Consider the following 19,797-nt stretch of genomic DNA (forward strand, 5'->3'; position numbering starts at 1 on the left):
TGTGTGTGTGTGTGTGTGTGTGTGTGTGTGTGTGTGTGTGTGTGTGTGTGTGTGTGACTTACAAGACCATCTGTATTTATTTATTTTTATTTAACCTTTATTTCAACAGGCAAAACATTAAGAACTGTTTCTTATTTACGATGTTGGCCTAGAAAAGGAGTAGGTTGAAATAAAACTTTTCCTACCCCTTTCTGTTCTATATAGTCTTGATTTTTATTGTTGTGAACTTTCTTCTTTTAAATAAACAGCAATCTCAGTCACAGCTGGATTTAACAATAATAGCATATTTAACACCCCAGTGTTTCACTTAATCTCTAAATACCATCAACATCCCTCATCAACCAAAAAACAACTCAAAATTACGTTTTTGTAGTTTTTAACTGATTTATATTTTTACATTGCTTCAGTTCAACATTTAACCCATTCCATAAATTCATCCCACACACAGACACACACATTTTTTTTCTCATTGYATACACACATTTTTTTTATTGATCTCTCCTCCTATAGTTGTAGCTCCCCTCACTCAATCACAAAACATGTTTTGAATATCGATGTTCTTTATCATTTTGAACGTGTCATTGTGCTGTATTTCCATGTGTTGTTTTTACATTTCTCTGTCTCCAGTTTTTAATTTATGCATTTCTGCCTCATAATGCAAATATGGTGGGTGGCCCTCAGCTCCTCTCCTATTGGTCAATAAACAGGAAGGAGCAGGATCCATGAGCAGATCTACTGTGCATACCTGTGCAGCCTCAGTTTAGCTTAAAGTTTAGTTTAAAAAAGGTAAGGAGGAAAGCACTTACCTGCAACTTATAAATTATAAAACATGAGGTAAAGTTCTCCTTTTTTAAGCAAACTCAAAAAAATTAAATGTTTGCGTTAGATTTACTTAAATAAATTATGTTCAACAGGTTCTACTCAACTAGATTGAGAAATCTAAAGCAATGTTTTCACTTACTTTATAAGTGAATGTGAAGTAATTGTGTTAGATTTACTCAATTCAGTTGAGATGCAAATGTTTAGTTTTTATATTTTTGCTTTTATTCCTAATTATGTCAGTTTCGGTCCTCCATATATTTGTTGTCGTTTTTTCATTTATTTGGTTGAAATATGAAGCACTTTGGTCAATTTTTGTTATTTTTATTGTGTTATAAAAAGAAATTGACACTGACATGATGGCAAAACGACAGCTGCCTCGACAACCATTTTTTCAGATTAATTCATTTTTATGACCTCCGTATTTGTTTCCTGAAACAGGTGGAGCAAACTATGTGCTTTTAGCAAGCATTAAATTCAGTTAGACGTCTGTGGAACATCTCAAGACCTCTGACTGGGAGTTTCATGACCCAAAGTGGGCTCTTGACCCCACCTTTGGGAACCAATGGGTTAAGATAAAACTAAGCTMATCTTCTCTTTGTTGCCAAATTTCCTCCCTTTTTGTTCCTTGTTAAATGACGCAGTAACATTTCTGAACACAAAAGTAGGAAATCGATTTCAATGTTTGAAGGTAAAATAAAAAGAAATTCTTGTCAGAACAAGAAACAAATTTGTTGTACGTACTGATTTTATGAACTTGTAGGTGTCGGTCTATTTCCCCGTACGTTGGACTTGTACCGAGGCAACGCATGACTGTTATCAGATCCTTGGCAGCAATTTTTCCCTTCCGCCTTTTGTCGTAAAAGGAGAAGCATTCCTTAAACTCTGTAACAGAATGAAAATTTTTGCTTTACAATTTAGAACCAGTTTTATTGTGTATTATAGGTGTAAACTTTATGGCTTTAATATGAAGAGTTTCTACCTGATCAGGAAATTTGATCCTCCTCATATATTTTTTAGACACAGATCAATAATAAAACATAGACTGTATTTCTTACCATTTATTTGACCCGGTGTGAAGAATTTAGCCTGCCAGGTGAAAACAGGCTTTTGTTAGATCTACTCATCAAATGAAATAAATGAATACAGAAAAAAGGTAAGACTTGGCAGAAAAAGGTTTTTGCTCTTACCATGTTTGAAGCTGTTCCTTACAGGAAGCAGAGTGTTCCCTGTGGCTGGCGTCACCTGGCCCTCCACCTGTCTAAAGTCCACAGCCACTAGGCAGCCGTGCAATTCAATACACGTCACCAGGGAAACAGATACCAGATACCACTACGCCAGTAAAAGAAACCCATTAAAGCCAAACAATTACTGGATGAGCCTGCAGTGTCAAAACGAAGGGCTCGTACCTGAGCGGAAAATCAAGACTCATTGATTTAAAGCACATTTAGTGCAGAAATGCAGCGACTTTAAAGGCATCTGGGTACTGTTTGTTCTTCAGCCTGATTACAGGTGTGAAAGGTCTGCCTCTTGTTATTCCAGATGTTTGCTCGGGGCGTGTCCTTCTGCTGCCTCTAGCACCCTGCAGCAGCTTTAATGAGGAACACAGTGACATCCTGGGCCTTTCTTCTAAAGTTTACAAGAACTAAAATGACAGYAGTCAGGTAAAAAGAGAAGTTTTTTCAGTGTAAAAGAAAAAAAAAACATTAACAGACAGAAAGCGTACAAAATACTAAATGATTTGAAACTTTATTGTGTAGAAGATGGTAATGTATGTTACAAAAATAAAGCTGAGCAGAGTTGAAATTGTGTTTTAATATTTCAAAATTATTTTCTCAGTGACAAGAGACAAGCTGTAAAACGTTTTCAAATATATATTTTATTTGTTCTGCGCTCAAACAGATTTAAAGTTTACAAAGACAAAGTTTGTGCTTCTTTGTACTATTTTAGAGTTAGCTGTTATAAAAAGCTTCTAATTGTGTGAAAATAACACAGTAAATACTGAGGTCAGACTTTTATCTTGCAGCTGTAGTAAAAAGAAATACAAAGTGGCAAGTATGCAAACAATTTTATACTTTCCTTGATAATAAACCTGAAAAAGACTCAAACAATTGAAAGAATATTGTTTTCCTTCAGCACAAACCTTTCTTCTAACAATCAATAAACTTCTTTAGAAGCCAGAACAGGTTCCAGCTTTAAAACCTTTATCTGAATACAATTTGGGTAATTTTACAAAAACACAAACAATTCTTTAGAAAAAGTTAAAGGCTTTGGCTGTTAATTCCCCTATTCTAAAAGTTTGTTTTGATGCATTTCTTTTYGTTGATGAATGTACTTCAGAAACGGACAAAAAAATCTTGTTTGTCAGTTCTTAATTGTTAAACTTTTGAATCATTCTTAATCTGCAAATCTGAACCAGATCAAGGTGTTAGACCTTATTTCTTCTTTGATCTAGTTAACTATCAATCCCTTCATTTCTTTATTTGCTTTTTTGTGCGGAAACAAATTCCCAATCTGTTTCTGTCTTCAGCAGAAGTGATAATCATTATGTTTAAAGTTTTTTAGACGTATGAATTGATTTATTGGGTAATCATCTTTTTAAGCTATCTACAGTCTGTTTGTCCTCTGACTCGTTAAATACATGCAGAGCATGTAGCGGCTAAATGATTGGATCCTTTGAGGCATGAATACATTTTTTACGTAATCAATAAACTTCTCACATATTCATTGTGTTTAACAATGAGTGTAAAAGAAAACTCTTTTGAACACTGCCTGCATTTGAAATATTGTTACATACTGTATCTTTAAACAAGCTGCTTTTGACTTTTGTGACCTCAATGAATCAAGATAGTATTAAACTTTTGTTAACGCAAAAAATCTGCCCTCAGTTTGATTAGCTTAAATTCATTTGAGTCTTTGGACCAGCACCAGTCAAGGCCACTGTTATTTTGAAAGCAGAAACTGAGGGAGTCTGTTTTACTTTGAAGGCTTACARGAAGTAAATAACAGCTGTGGTTAAAACTTTAGTAACACTGGAAATTATAAAGAAAATAAAACAACACAAGTTTTAAGCACAATACTGAACAAATCTATAAAAAAATGTAAAATGTAGATATCAACCAGTTCATCAAAAAAAWTAATTAAACTCAGTAACTTCAGAACTTGAGCATGTCATCAGTGGCTCTTTCTGATATGTAGAGTGTAATAGGACCAGGGCTCTGGAACATAAAGGAGGCCGGGGTACTTGCTGCGGAGAACCGGGTCATTCCACAGATAGGCCACCCACAGAGTCACCAGCAGCGCTGTAACACTGAAACTGTAGAAAAGAAAGCGGCCATTGCTGTCTGCGCTGATGCCTCTCCGGTGCTGAAACATCACCATGATAACCATGGCAAGGAAAGTAAGGAGGAAGAGTTGGATGATTTGTCCCTCTGTGACCAAGTACCTTCAAGACAAGAAGGAACACGTCAGGAGGTCTGAAAGAAACGCAAACACTTAACCAGTGCAAACTTTATTTCTTACTGTTGTGAGGATCTGTTTGTTTTGTTTTTGTGATTTGTTTCTTTCTACTGTTTTTGTTTTCTCACTGTGTGTGCCTGCCTCCATGTTCTCTAAGATCCGCCCCCCGCCAACGCTGTGAGCATTTTTTATGCTTCCACTTCAGCCTGCTTTTAAACCTACTGGTATTTCTTTTAAATCTTCAACGTTCCCAGTTTTTGTCCCTGCTCCCTGGGTTTCATCGTATAAAAAACATGACAGAATGCACCAATGCAAACTACCCAGCYGACAGGCAATATTTTTATTTTCGGAGCATTTTAGTGATGTGGAGGCTTTGAAGGTGTCACCACTCTGAGCCCTCATGTGTCCCTTGCTGTGTGCCCCCTGTGTCCCCTGCGGCAGGGGGGCCATTGGGCTCCATCTCTACCATGGTGGGAGGATCAGGTGACGAAACCACTCATTCAGGGCACAATAATGATCCTTTGTTTATCTCCTTCTAATCAGTCGAGGCAGCTGCWTTGCAGGCAGATTGAAGAGACGCTGATGGCTCAGCCTGAGCTACTCATGCCTTTTCATCAGGAGATCCTCTCCTATATTCAAAAAGGGCCAACCCGATTTTGTTCCTGAGTTGGCGTTTACTGATTCTGTTACTGAGTCTGTAGTTCCTGATTCGTCTGTTCCRGAGTCGCCTGAATGATCTGAATCAGAGTCATAAGCTTCATCTCTTCGGGGCGACAGTAGCAACATGAGGTAAGGKTTAGTCCTGTAACTGGTGGGTTGCCAGTTAGAACCCTCACTCCATCCGTCTCAGTCAATGTGTCCTTGGGCTAGACCAGTGGTCCCCAAACTACGGCCCGCCTCCACATTTGGCCCGGCCCCCTGAACAATACTAGAGAGACATTATGAATTTTTTTTAGTCTGCCCCGTGAATCTTTTACTATTTTATCAGATTTTATCAGAGAAAATCTCATCAGTGCACCTCACACTACAGGCCACATGAACGTGATGCACACAGTGCTGAAAAACAGCGCATCTGTCCCACACCAGGTGCAACACGCACTGTGACGCACACACACTGTTCCGCTTTTGACTCAGTTACCGTACGAAAAGTAAAACAAAAAACAAATAAAAATCTACAAACGGTATTTAGTGGCTGCAGTTTGCAACATTAGATAATGACTCCTTATTTCTGTATCTGCCTCCTGGAATCTTTTATTTATTTTAGATTAAATAAGACCTCTGTGTGTAAAGCCAGAACGCGTGTAGTGTAAATTAGGGGTCATGTCTCTCCCCAGGTGTTTCCAATCATCAGCTCATTAGTTTTCCTTTATTTTCTGTGTCTTGTTTGGCTTTACTTGTCAGTAAATTGTACCTTCTTTGGTCATTGTTGTTTGTCTCTCAGAGCAGGTTTCTCCTGTGAGAATTGTTTTATGCTGCCATGTCAGCCTTTTTATTTTGTAAATAAATTATTTTTTTATTTTTGGACCTCGGGACTTTGACGTTTTTTGCTAGCTCCCTGGGTTTTCACCTTGTACAAACCTGACATCTGCAAACAAATGTAGCATATTGTCCTATTTTACTGTGWTTTTGTTGTTGTTGTTTTAGTCCAAATGTTCACAAAATACATCAATGCTTACATTTAAATTTAAAAAACAAAAACTCTTTAAGGAGAGAAAATCAATTCTTCCAGAATCTCTCTGAACAGATTTCAATTAATATGGGTTCACTCTTTTGCAATATATTGTCACAAAATTATTTTTAATGAAGTAATTTGGTGACAAAACTGTAATTACCTGTAAAGTTATCTCTCCTAAGTAAAATGTAGTGATTGTGATTATATAATAACGATAAAGTGATTATATAATAAATATGGACACAAACGTCTTACAGCATTTATTGGATCTTAAGAAGGTTCTAAGAAAAGTTTYAAAATTAAAAATATATTTTTTCTAAAGACAGGAATCTAAAATATGTTTTATTTAAAAGGGTTCCTTCTGCTCTTTAATWCACTCAAAATCAAATATAATAAAAACATATACTCTAGTAATAAGTCCACTGACATTCAGTAGATGCTGTCATATATGACCAGATGTGTGTAGAGTACTCAAAATTTGTACTTAGGTAAAAGTATCAGTACTTCAACATWGTTTTACTCAAGTAAAGGTAAAATTTAGCCATCCAATAAATTACTCAAGTAAGAGTAAAAAAGTATTTAACAAAAAGGATACTTAAGTACTTTGTCCTCTTTTTACAGAACACAATAAAGTACTTCCAGTCACTATATATACTAAATGTTTACCATATATTCGCTTGACCTCCAAACATCTCAGCAGATAGAAAATAATATTAGAACAAAGCTTGTGTACAAACAAGATGCCTCACTTCAACATAAACTGTAGGTGTGTCTCTGGTTTGTTCTTCATTCAGTGAACTTACTTAAGGTGGGTACAGTATACAGATGTTTTACCCAATTAAGAGTAGCAATACTTCATAATAATATTAATCAAATAAAGTCATAAGTACCGTGTAATAAAACTACTTGTAAGGCACAATTTTTCCCAAATGTTATTCAAGTAAATGTAATTAATAAATGTAACTTTACTAACCACCTCTGTATATAATCATGAAAATTAAAACATTTATATTTTAAATGGACAGTTTCTGTCTATGTGATATCAACCATGATAAAATAAAAAAATGGTTTGGTCTCCAGCTCTTCTGTTGGTGGATTTCAGTTTTCAGCTGGTAAAATGATTGCCTGTCATCCTGAGAGCTGCAGCAGATGGCACGTACAGATTCTGCATCATTAAGAGATTTTGGTTATAATCTAAAATTCACTTTGTGTAGCATCTTTTCAAATAGATGTCTGCATCAACTTCACTCTTGATGTACCAAGTGTGAAATCACTGGAGGTGACAGAATATGAAGAACCTCATATTTTAATCGCCCATTCGTATCAAACTATCACTGGAATTCAAAACCGTACGGAGCACATAAAGATCAACCAGTGGGTGCTGCATTCCCCTCTGCACCCCTAATTGCTTCATTTTAACGTCATTTACTTTTTGTAAGTTCTGCTGTGACGGGACTACCAGCACATTAATAAGGAGCACTTTGACAAGTGTTTATTTCTGTGTCAGATTTCTCACTTTTACCAAAAACTATTGAGTAAGAGGCGCTGAAAGCTGAAAAGCCACCAAAATTATTTTCACTTCGTACATCTTTCAAAGATTCTTTTCATGGTTTTGTATTCATAATCTGTCTGAAACAGATGAGAAATGAAACAGCTTTGTGAATTAAAAAATATATAGTTGCTTGATTCAGCTTGCTAGGATTGTTAGTGCTATTATTAGTTTTGCCTTTTCACAGACAAAACTTATATTACAAAAACAAATGCAGMTTTTGCTTGTATTCTTATTTTAAGCTATTTATTTCACATAATCTTTTGGTATTGTATTAATAGGGTGACATACAGTAGTCCACAACCTCCTTTTTTATTCAAGCCAATTTTCTATAAATTGGCATAAAACATGCACACAGTATTATTTCCAACAGTTAYRGCTTGCTACTGAAAATTACACCCARARTAGYRTCAAATATTGGGAATGCCTGCACATAAAACTTYCTGAATTGGCAGCAGGCTTTAAATCCTTCACTCAACATTAAATCCATATGATGCCGATGGACATGCTCCCAGAAAAGGCACACAGCAGATGTTACTGCAATTACCTTGTAAGTATATATATGACTTTATAGGAAAAATATGGTGTTTTGAGTATTTTTTGTAAATGTAGTCAATATGTCAGGCTGAGAAAATATTTAATACACTGTCAAAGCAGCACAGAACATGTTCAGCAACAGTTCCTGGTGTGTTGGTAATATCTAAATGAAGGTTTGTTTCAATCAAAAGACGATTTCTTTCTATGTATTTACGTAATACATAAAAAAAACTTAACCTCTGCTTTTACATCATATAATGCTTTTTAATGTTAGGTCTCTTTCTATGTATTTAAGTTCTCCAGTGACTAACCAGTAGTAGAGCGAGCTGGGTCCCAWCAACAGCCAACCTGAAACTGGAATTTTCTTCTGCTCAGAATTTGAGAAGCAGCCACTGAAGTAGATGAACAGAATGATGAAGAAGGGAATGTACCTAAAAACAAACAAAAAAACATARGAGTCCTCCTTTTCAGTATTGAAATTCTTGTGCTTCAAGTGCAATTTGCATTTGTCTGCATAAAAACATTTCCAAAGAATCTTCAATTAATTTCTTTGAAGGCTGCAGCACTTAAAACATTACACAAGACTACAGCTGAATCAAAKGTATTTACCAGCAGCCATTATGGTTTCTTGGAACAGGAAACATTTATTTTAGTGTGAAAGATGAGTTATCAGAAATGGGCAGAAAATGTAAATCATTTTCTCAGAATTAAACACCGGGAATGAACCATTTAAAATCTCACTCGCCAATCAACATTCTTAGACAGTAARTCAAAATTCATAAAACATATTAACACACCTACAAGATAAGAAAAATAACTCAAACTAAAGAAAATGACGTATAAGTTCATGTTATATAAAAAAACTTGAAGCAGAACTTTATATACTCTTTATATACTTTATATACCCTAACCTTTTGTATGGTAATTACCTCCTTGTACATTTTTCTTAAACAACTGCATTAGCTAAACCTTTATTCGCTCTAATGCCTTGTCTGAATGAAAATGATTGTACTGATTATTGTTCCCAGTGAGCAAGGCTAAACAGGTGCCTCTCCACTCCTGAAGAAATTATAAAACTCTTAGAAAGGTCAAAACTGTCAAACTGCTTCACATCTCTTCAATTAGATGTAGAAAAAATAATATATATTCTGAGGCTGACTCAGAAACAAAGTTCTTGGAAAGATCTTGATATTCTTTAAGGAATTTTAGTTTAAAATTACATGTAGAATGTATTAACAAAAGTAGGTTTACTCATTTTTATGAGTAAAAATAAATGAAGGCAGAAAGGAAAAGTACTAAGAATATTTCTCCAACTTCTTTTGTTCAAAACGTTTCTCCTGTACGTCAAACCCTGAGCTCCTAACAGTGAACAAATTACCACAAGTCAAGATCATTTTTGTGGTCGATGTTATCCGAGGCATGCCTGCTCATTAATAAGACAATAAAAGTACATTTGTTTGACACCCGGTGCGTTGACTTTCAGAGATTTGCAATTACAAAAGTGGATAAAAGCCAAGCCGTTTACCAAACTTAGAAGTAAAACGATCATGGCTGCAAATGAACGTTGATGAGAATAACAACAAAATGACAGAGTGTGAAGCCACTGCTGAGCTGAAAGCTGCACAGCTGTGAATATAATCACAAGAAATGGACATTTTATAAAAATTAAATTCATCAAGAACACAAAAAGAAGCTAATTCCAGGATAACGATGCCTTTCCATATCGCCGCCTAATCACTGAGTGCACCTTACCTAACACATGCTAAATGTCCTCACAGAGCGGGTTTATTTCCTCTCTATTGGCAGGAGGGGAGAGTCTGTCGAGGAAAAGATCTGCCGTTTGTGTAAATGTGTTCAGAATACCAAATGAATGTTTTTTTTTTGTTTGTTTTTTGTTTTTTAGAAGACTGCCAAGTCGTTTAATTCATGACTGGAGGAAATGAAGACAGCCTGGAGCCATGCAACACCTACTGAACGAAATCAGCTTGCAGCTTTTTTTATTATTATTCTTTTCAAATGCAATTTATAGTTTGTTTGGCTTAAATGTGAAAATCCATAATTTGTTTGGATTGTGGAAATTAATTTTCCTTAACTTCACAAATGTAGAGTAGAGGAAACATACTAAAAGGCAAGGATATGTAGCTTTTTTTTTAAACTCCAAATAAAAGCTGTTTACAGAGATCCCTGCAGGTCATAGAGATAGTTGGCTGTTAGGTAAGTGCAAATTACCTTCATTTCTTTTATTTTTTTTATTTTTTGGCTCCATTTGGGGCTTTTATGACTCTCGTCAGGTGTGTCTGATCTGGAGGGATAAAAAACATGCTGAACTGTACAATTGTCATGTGAATATCGAGCTTTATTATTATGATAAAACTAAAGAACAGATTGTATTTTAATCAAATTACTTCACAGGTCATCTCTTCTAAGCTAACAAGATGTGCGTTTCTTGTTTGTGACTTTATGGTAATTTATGTTATTTCTGGCTGACTGATAGTCATTACTGAAATGAACTGGTTGTGGGAGCTCGTAGCTTTTGGAATCCCATCCAGAGCACTGAACACTCCCACTCGCTCAATTTCTCAGTCATGATCAGACACTAAATTGCCCCAGATTGTAAATCCATCCTTTATTCTTTGCTGAGCCAAGCCAGACATAAGCATGGATGCATGTTTCAGACCAGTATCCTCTGGAAATAAATTCTTATTGAAGTAAAAGCAACTGATCATCTCCTCTGAATGCTCGCTTACAAAAACATGAGGGGGAGCTAAGAATCTTGCACATATATTCAATGTGTTATAATGATTTATTGCTCTTTATTTGCATGTGTTTATCTCCCAAATTCATGCAGGAAGAGACAAACAAAAGCTCGAYGCTTCACACTGTGCACACACAGTACATGTAATTATCACAAATACATACCACAGTGAGTGTCCCAGGTGCTCATCATAATAATACAGCAGCTCGAAGGAGTCAATCTGTGAAGGAAGAAGCAAAATAAGCAGAATTAATATAAGAATCTCACTTCAGCAACTATGTTCAGCTGGTTCAGACTGGCCGGAGTATTAGGCAACACTGCCACCTACTGTTACAGTCCCATATTGGGGGAAAAACATCTTTTCTAACAGCACGASGGATTAATTAGAATGTGTTTGAGTCACAAGACAAGGCTCTGAGTTTTCAGATTTCAACAAGTTGAAAGCTTRTGAAAGAAACCAGTTTGCTCCACTATCGTTACAGATAATGAGGAAAATGTTACAAACCTTCAAGCGTCTCTAAAATAATGCCTGTTGTTTTCCCCTTCAATAAAAACAAACTCAAACTCAGATCATTGTGACAAATGAAGCTTAATAAACGTTGCCAAGTTAACTCTGCACAAATAAAATGATGTACAGGTGAGCCAAATAACAGTACTGACTGTTTTTATTCACAGTCATTCTTCAGTGCTCCTTACACAAATAATGTCAACAAATATTCAGGAAAATAAAATAATTTAATTTTTGAAATGTAATGCATCGCCAAATTCTTGTCATTTAAAAAGTTTAATTYCTCAGCCCTCGGAAAAAAAGGACAAAAGAAGCTGGCAAGTTGTTTTTAGAGTTCCCCAGCTTAATTAGGAAWAACAAAAATGCCACCAGGTGATTTGCAGGAAGGAGCCAAGACTAAACAAAAATTGGCTACTGGCTGTGCTTGGCGATGAACGGATTTAAATTAGGGCTGGGTGATTAACTGAAAAATGTGTCATGATACTTTTACATTACCATTTCAAATAAGGACCAGGAGAAAAAGTTTGATTAATTCTGCTAAACTGGTGCCGTGACCTTTCCTCTTTTATCCACAATTTCCTCTCGAGCTGCTGCACTCACTTTCTCCTTTCACTCCACATCGTTCTTTTTGTATTTTCATTTTAAGCAATTCTGAGGCACGATGGTGAAACACGTTACTCAACAGGTTGTTGCTAACTAATTGTGAGTGAGTTAATTAACGACACCAACCTTGCTTAGCCGAGATATGAGAGGTTTGAAGGCTAAAGCTTTTCCACTGCCTACATTCCCCAGAATGCCATGCGGTTCTGGATCAGAGTTCATAAGCTTTTTTTTCCCACAAACCCTTGTGTCTCTCCCTTGCTGGTACGCATTCAATGTAAACAAAGCCCTTTTATCTGCATGCTTTACTCAACAAACCTGTGTAAATACAAGCCAATACATCACAGTTGTTGACTTCTCCAGATCATTAGTTTCCTTTTTGTGCATCCATTTTTGACCTGTTTTCTCTCATGTCAGCTGTTTTAGTAGCTAAACAAACAGATGAAGCAGATGTCAGCTGTTCACAAATTTTTAATTTGAGAAAAAAATTATCGATGTGAGAAAAATATTGTGCAGATTATCTTTTTTTCTGATMGTACATGTATTTGGCAGGTCTGTATGACACGACGATGAGTAACTTTAATGTTTTCCCAGAATCCCAGTCACAAAGTCAGAAGCTTACCAGTGAAGCTGGTTTCAGGTCTTTGATGATGGGGTTTTCTCTGACTGACAGGTGCAGCTGGTAGCCACTCAGGATGAGCCGGTGGTTGATGGAGTCTCCCACCAGGTGGATGCTGGCGCCCATGACAAAAGTAATGACGCAGAGGTAAACAGCTGTGTGGGACACGGGCCTCGGACTGCGCTCGATCAGCTGGAATCAAACAGCAGCACATGTATTCTTTATTCGATTACAGCTGCAGCCTTAATATTTATTTTAGCTCCATCTCCAGGAATCTGGGTCAACAACAGCCGTGTGTTTGTGAGCTACTTTGGAAGTCGAGTCAGACAGCTGTAATGACAGTGTGATGTGTTTTTCCTTGAGATCTCTGCTGAAGTGTCTGGAGGCAACGTTCTTGTTGTTGTCTGCTGAGCTCCAGTGGCTTTTGTTCTTCCTGCCATCTGTCTGGTTTTTCTTTATKTCAAGCAACCATCTGCAATAAATGTAATGAATAATACATTGCAAAGAGGTTGGTTTTAGTTTAACAGCACCAGCTCGGGGGGACTCTCCATCCCCAAAGAAAAAGTAATGTGATTATTTTAATGAAATTCTGCACTCTTTCCTATCAGCTTCTCTTTGTGCTGCTTCTTTTTGTCAGTGCTCACATCAAGTGCCTAAAACCTCTAATGTGCCTGAAAAATCTGCCTTCTCCTCCAGTCAGTCGCCAGCTTGTTATTTTTCTCCAAGAATCGGTTGATCTTGTGAAAAAAATGTAGCAAACATGAAAGAAAAGCTGTGTCTTAAACTAGATTTCAAATCCAGGAAGAGAAAAAAAATCCAAATATCTGCTGACTCTTGTAAAGTTAATCATTAAACTCCAGTGAACCTGAATCATAAACTCATGAAAACATGACAAGATCTGTAACTGAGACTCTCATTAGAAGGTTTAAAGGAACAGGAAACACAAGTGTTGASCATCTGCAAAAAACTGAGAAGGTTGAATAATTAGTTTGTTTGCTTCCTGTTGATTTTTGCATTSATCAGCTAGAAAATAATCATAAAATTGGATTTAATCTGGTTCTTTCCCTAGTAGAAAACTATATTTTAAACATAAGAAGTATTACTTYGAATTTGCTCATAGTGCAGCTATTTTTCCATTAGAGGGCAACAGAATTCTTTACTTTACAAGCAGAGCCTCTGACCTCTGCTGTCTGTAAAGAAATGTGCTGTCTGTAAATGTAAAGAGGAAGTAATTCACCGTCTGACAAGTCAATAAGGAAGTGCATTTAAATGCATCTCTACTGAGAGCCACAAGGTGAAGCTTAAAATTACCTTTCTTTTGTAGATTTCAGCTTTAAAAACATATTTTTTTTCTCCATAAATACCTAATAATTTTTTTTCCAAAAGAAACTTTGATCTCATAAGCAAGTTTTAATTTTAGTGAGTGCTTCCTGTCCTGAATATTTTTATATATAAAAGAAAAATTATCTTCAAAGACATTTGGAAGAAAAATCTTTTAATTAAATTTTCAGTCCAACTCCAAACACGTCCTTATGAAGCACTTCTGGCTTCAAGAAGACAAGTGTTGACGTGTCCGTAGTTCCTGAATCAACCCTGATCCTGTCTGCMCACCTTTAATGGGCTTTTCTTAACAATGTTCTATATGCAGTTCTAACAGAAACACCGAACTATGACTGAAATTGAAAAGGAACTAAATAATGAACAAATCCTAACTGTCCTAAAAGTCTTAATCGCAGTCAGAAGAGACCATATATGAAGCTGATGCTAATAAACACACAAACTGAAACAAAAGTAATATTAAAACAATCCACAGTTTGTTGTGGACTTTGTTTTCAACCTGTTGAGCCTGATGGGCTCCTAGAAAACTGAAGGAGATAGTATTTTTAAAACCCTGTGGGCAGTGGTGGGCACAGTTCCACTAAAGCATTAAAGAACTAATAAGGGGAACTATTTCCTGATTAGTGCTTTAGGGCTTTTGCTCATTTTAAAATGTATTAGTGGATTGGCACTTGCTAAATTTATAGGCTAAATTTAGAAGCACTAACTGAGGTCTATAAATGTTATTGATCAATGTTAATGTTAACAGCTGAGGGTGAAAACTGTCACACATTTTGTTCATATGTGTGTCACTTATCCACCAGGTGACTTATTAACAATATATGAACCCAATTACAGCTGTGGAATGTCAATGATAAGTTTTCAGAGAGCAACATGGTAATATGTGACTCATGTTGTCTGTTGAACAAAGTTCATGGGTTGACTGGGTTATGTTAGTGCTTTAAAATTAGCTTTTGCTAAAACTTTCAGTGCATTAGTGCTTTAGAATTAGGGGACCTAAATATTTGAGTTAGTGTTTTAGGGCTAGTGGAACTAATTTTTAGATTAGTGCTGCCCACCTCTGCCTGTGGGCTTAAAGGGAAAGTAGCACTACAGATTAGCCTGACTGAAGGAACTGCAGGCTAAATTACACTGCCTGGCCAACAAAAAACAAAGTTGCCACCAAAAAAAAAGTAAACATTTGCCTGCTGCTCTTCAAGACAGTGTTTTGGAAGATTATATTGCCAAATGATGGAGGTATAGCCATTTGCCGGGGCGGCTGTGGTGTAGTGGTAGAGCAGCCGGCTTGGGACCCGAAAGTCTTAGGTTCGACTCCCCGCCATACCCACATGTCGAGGTGTCCTTGAGCAAGACACCCAACCCTAACTGCTCCCCAGGCACCTCACATGGCTGCCCACTGCTCCACTTGGGTGTGGATGGGTTAAATGCAGAGCACAAATTTCATCATTGTGTGGAAACATACACTGATGACAAATAAAGCACCTTTACTTACTTTACTTTGATCTAACCATATTATGTGCATGAGATTATCTTAATAATCTGTTAGGGCTGGGAGTGCGTGCTGGCAAATTTCATTATCTGTAAAATTATCTGAGTAATAGACATTTTTGTCTTTTGCTGTGACAGCCATCTTGAGTTGGGTCAGTAGGAGAGGTACATCCACTGATTGTTTTCTGTAAGTTTTAATAAAGTTTTTTTTTTTCCTGGGGTTCATGTGATACCCTGGCAGACATTTGAAAACACGCACGAGTAAAAACATTGTATATWTTCGGTGGTTGCAGGTGGTGGATATTTAACTAGGTTTCTAAAGTATTTCATGAGAGTAGAAAAAAAACTTTTGGACAGAAAACAAATAGTTGTCTTTGTAGAGATTTACCTTGAGCATTAAAAACGGTGTGATGACATTGTAGGCCATGTGGAAATAGTCTCCAGCACTGGGCTTGTTTAGAGGAAACCACTCCAGAGGAAGGATGATCTAACATACATATGATACAAGAACATATTTGATCAATTGATCCCCATTAACTGTTTGGTCACATAAATTACATATTAGTTGCTTTTTGCCTCCTCACCATGACAATCGGCCTCCCAAAGTCAAGTATCCAGTTCTGCACTGTCAGGCASAGCCACAGGTCAAAGTGGAAAGGTTGCCCTCTCCTCTGTGGTACATTTTCCTTCAAAACACCAGMTGGCCTGTGAATACACATAACCAATGAAAATAAGTCACATTACCAAGTCAAAGGGTAGCAGGAAGGCAGAGATGATGTAAAACACTTTTGYTAAGCAGTAGCATGAAGACTCCATGTGTCACTAAATCTTTTTTCTCTCTGGTATCCAAAAACAATCTTAACAGGGCCACGATACATGGCTGTAGATTTTGTGAGCCATTCAACTGTTTATTGTGAACAGCTGTGCAGTTTCCTGTAGAATGCTGAACAAAATCCCCGTGGCCCAACAGAGACAGAACTGTGTCTTTATATTGGAAGAGTGCCACTGGATGTCCTACAGGCCCTATGAGCGCTGCCAGTTTGTCAACACAAGAGTAACTCATCTGGATTACTATCAGAGTTGTTATCAAGTCACCAGGATAGCCTGAAACATTGTTGTCATTGAGATTTCCAAACATCCTAAACAATACTATAGCAAACTTAAAAGAATAAATGTGTTAAGCCAATAGTTCATGTCATTGTTTTTATGTTTGTCCTTTCCTAAAATTAGGTTTTGGACAAACTGTTTTTATTTTAAAGCTTGTTGACATAGAGTTTATTGTGCTCAGTATGGGTAACAGGATGTTAGTTGGGTTGCCAGCTTTTGTAGTTTAACAGTAACACTTTTTTTCCATTCTCAAGACCAGCAGCAAGAACAACATCCTAAACTAATAAATAAAGACATATTTATCAAATACAAGAAGTAAAAAAGAAATGCAGTGAAGGAAACAAAGCAGCACATGAGGCAGAGCTGGATTAAAGGAGTTCAGTGAGGCATGGAGTTGACCGGTCTGACCTCTTCTGAGTTGAAGYTGTGTCTGACAGTCTGTGTGACAGGTGAGTATGATTCCCAATGATGCAGACTGCACTACTCTAATCAACTTTCATATCCTCAAGGCTGGATGGAAGCGAGTCTTTTCACCACCCTCTGCAGCGCCTTCCTGTCAGCAGTGGACCAGACCAGATGGCACTAGAGAAAGTTTTGGTGCTCCCAACACATCAGTAAAATCTTCCAGTGAATCCATTCTCATAAGAGACATGTAAGCACTGGTTGGCCTTTGGTGATGTCTCAGGAATGGTGAAGTCTTAGGAAATGTGGACTCCAAGGTAGGGTTGGGCATAATCGTATCGTGTGCAATTAATCGCCAGAAAAACACTGATCAATTATTTTTTGGCACTTGACGATTAATACGATTAATCCCAGCAGGCAGACTGACTGAGGATTTCTCCAGTCAGTTTKCTTGGTGCTCCTCTCCGCTTCGAATGTGACCAACATTTAAACAAAAAGTTCTGTAATTTATTTATCTATCAACACAATTTAAAATTTGACATATAGCCTGAAGTCTGTGATTTTGACACAATTTGGAAAAATCTTTCCCACTAAATTGGTCATGTGACTAGGACATAAGGGTGTCCATGGACTCCAGGGGATTAACCGTCAAATTAATCGTTATCGGCTAAATACCACAATTAATCGTGATTTTTTTTTTACCAATATTGCCCAGCCCTACTCCAACATAGACCATTTCTACAGTAATGACCAGGAGAGAGGGAGTGCAGCTTCTCCACCTAAATCCAAAATCAATTACKTTGCCTCTTTTATAACAATGCCAAGATTATTCTCCCCACACCAGATCACCAAATCTTCCACTTCCTGTCAGTACAGACACATCATGATGGGAATCATCCCAAAACCTTTGGTTTTAAAAACAAAGATTACTAATGGAAATGTTAAAATGTCACTGTGTCCTGATTATCTGGCCTTTGAAAGGCAAAAAAAGGTAATTTAGAAATCATGTTACAACTTTATTATTGTATGCTGAGCTTGTGAAAAGGATTTTTATAGTGAATGCATAGAGTATGTGTACTGTTTTTATTTTGTTAATTATGTGGACATTGATAAAAAAATTAACTACATGATTGTTTTTAACCATTAATTTCACCATCAAGATTATCTCTAACTATTGCATATTTCTTCTATTTGTGTTGAATTAATCACACCTCCCCTCAAAACAGTGAGCTGGATTGCGCAACTGTGTGAGTAAATGTTCGTATAGTGAACATGTCAACACACCAATGCTTCACTTGTAGTTACATTTGTGACATGATAATCAATGACACGTGAGTCTAAAGCTTCATATTAAATACATTATTTAAACACTAGTGGTATTTAGTCTCAAGTAACCAGAATACTGTTTGTTCCAGAGTAATAAATGAACTGTGACTCAAAAATAAAAGGGGGGGGGGGGGGTAATTTTGTAACGTACGTAAACAAACAGTACACACCTGCTGTGTAAATCGTCACCTCTACGCTTTCGTACGTTTTCCATTCCCATTTCCGTGTAAGCTTTCCTGTCTAATAACTACGGTTCTTCTACCAATAACGAGGCCCAAACAGAAAGAAGCTAACGGAACTTTTATTCCTGAAAATCTGAAATGAATGCGTTTTCACTTCCTTGTTTTCATTTTGGCCCCGCCCACCTGTCAAATTCACCAATAAAAAGGAAGAAGGAAAAGAGAGAGACTGTGCAATTTAACCCCGAATGCAGACTTGCAGGCATAATGCCTGGAACTGCTCTAGTGAGTGTAAACTATAACAAAACAAGACAACAGCATACATTGGAACTATTTAAAAAATCATAAATAGAAGAAATATGCAATAGTTAGAGATAATCTTGATGGTGAAATGAATGGTTAAAAAACAATCATTATGTAGTAACATTTTTATCAATGTCCACATAAAATAAAAACAGTATACTCTATGCATTCACTATATAAATCATTTTCACAAGCTCAGCATACAATAATAAAGTTGTAATATGAATTCTAAATTAAATCTCAGGCCAGATAATCAGGATACAGTGACCTTTTAGCATTTTCATTAGAAATCTTTGTTTTAAAACCTAGTTTTGGGATTTTACTCCCCAGTGTTTCAGCAATTATAAAGTTTGACGTAAAGATTTGACTAAAAAGCTAAAGAGAGAGCTCTGATTCCACTTAAGTCTGCATTTATTTTTAATATGAACAGCATTTTTAGGTTCCTTTGCCCTATCCAACCATGCAGGCTAATCATAAATTACTCTGACCTTGGTCCTATGAATAATCATTAGTTCACCTAAATACAAACATCAGCTGCAGAGGAGAGAAACATTAACTTTAGTCCAGGGGTGTTAAACTCCAGTCCTCAAGGGCCACTAACCCTGCTCCAGCACACCAGATTTCAATGGATGGGTTACATAGGAATAATTTGCAAGGGGGGGGGGGGGTATGACCCCCCACAATAATTTAATCAAGTCAATACATGCCCCTAATAAAAGGACATCATTTGCTTAAACACAATAGAAATTCACTGATATGTAACTCTCTTGTTGTTTTTACGTAACTTTGACTTGATTTTAAAATTTACGATGTCATGTGTACACTTAAACAACTGCTCAAAATGACATGCAGAAATTTAGAGCATAACCACCCCAATGCTAGACCTAAAGTTATGCCCTTGTTGGGTGATTAACAGGCTTCTGCACAATTTGAAGAGTTAATTCAGTCCCTGAATCAGGTGATTTTTGTAGTGATTCAGTTTCTTTGTCATGCATTAGATCAGGCGCATCAAAATCAAGACAGGACTTATTAATTAGAATTTTTGATAGTGCCTTCTCAAATGGTTAGGGAAGGAAGTAGTATTGTGTTTATGTGGGTTCATGCACATAGAGGGGTTCAGGGAAATGAAAAAGCAG

The 19,797-nt window shown here is 36.7% G+C and overlaps 2 protein-coding genes across 2 annotated transcripts in view; both read right to left on the reverse strand.

Annotated features, from left to right (window-relative positions):
• The window catches only part of calml4a (calmodulin-like 4a), a 10,265-nt gene extending 8,110 nt beyond the window's left edge, over positions 1-2,155 (reverse strand). The window contains exons 1-3 of the mRNA XM_014001569.1: positions 2,010-2,155; positions 1,878-1,908; positions 1,564-1,704 (exon numbers count right to left, since the gene is read on the reverse strand). Of these exons, the coding sequence (XP_013857023.1) occupies positions 1,564-1,704; positions 1,878-1,908; positions 2,010-2,012 (175 nt within the window). The 5' untranslated portion in view covers positions 2,013-2,155. The remainder of the gene's footprint in view (positions 1-1,563; positions 1,705-1,877; positions 1,909-2,009) is intronic.
• A 397-nt stretch (positions 2,156-2,552) lies between these two features.
• On the reverse strand, positions 2,553-18,533 carry LOC106512976 (CLN6 transmembrane ER protein). Its single transcript, XM_014001568.1, has 7 exons — positions 18,350-18,533; positions 15,929-16,049; positions 15,733-15,831; positions 12,522-12,710; positions 10,956-11,011; positions 8,348-8,467; positions 2,553-4,264 (listed from the first exon to the last, which is right to left on the reverse strand). The coding sequence occupies exons 1-7, from the start codon at positions 18,397-18,399 to the stop codon at positions 3,994-3,996; spliced, it is 906 nt and encodes a 301-aa protein (XP_013857022.1). The 5' UTR covers positions 18,400-18,533; the 3' UTR covers positions 2,553-3,993.
• Between the last annotated feature and the right edge of the window lie 1,264 nt (positions 18,534-19,797).

The sequence above is a fragment of the Austrofundulus limnaeus genome, unplaced genomic scaffold (genome assembly GCF_001266775.1).
Source record: "Austrofundulus limnaeus strain Quisiro unplaced genomic scaffold, Austrofundulus_limnaeus-1.0 Scaffold9, whole genome shotgun sequence".
In the NCBI taxonomy this organism is placed as follows: Eukaryota; Metazoa; Chordata; class Actinopteri; order Cyprinodontiformes; family Rivulidae; genus Austrofundulus; species Austrofundulus limnaeus.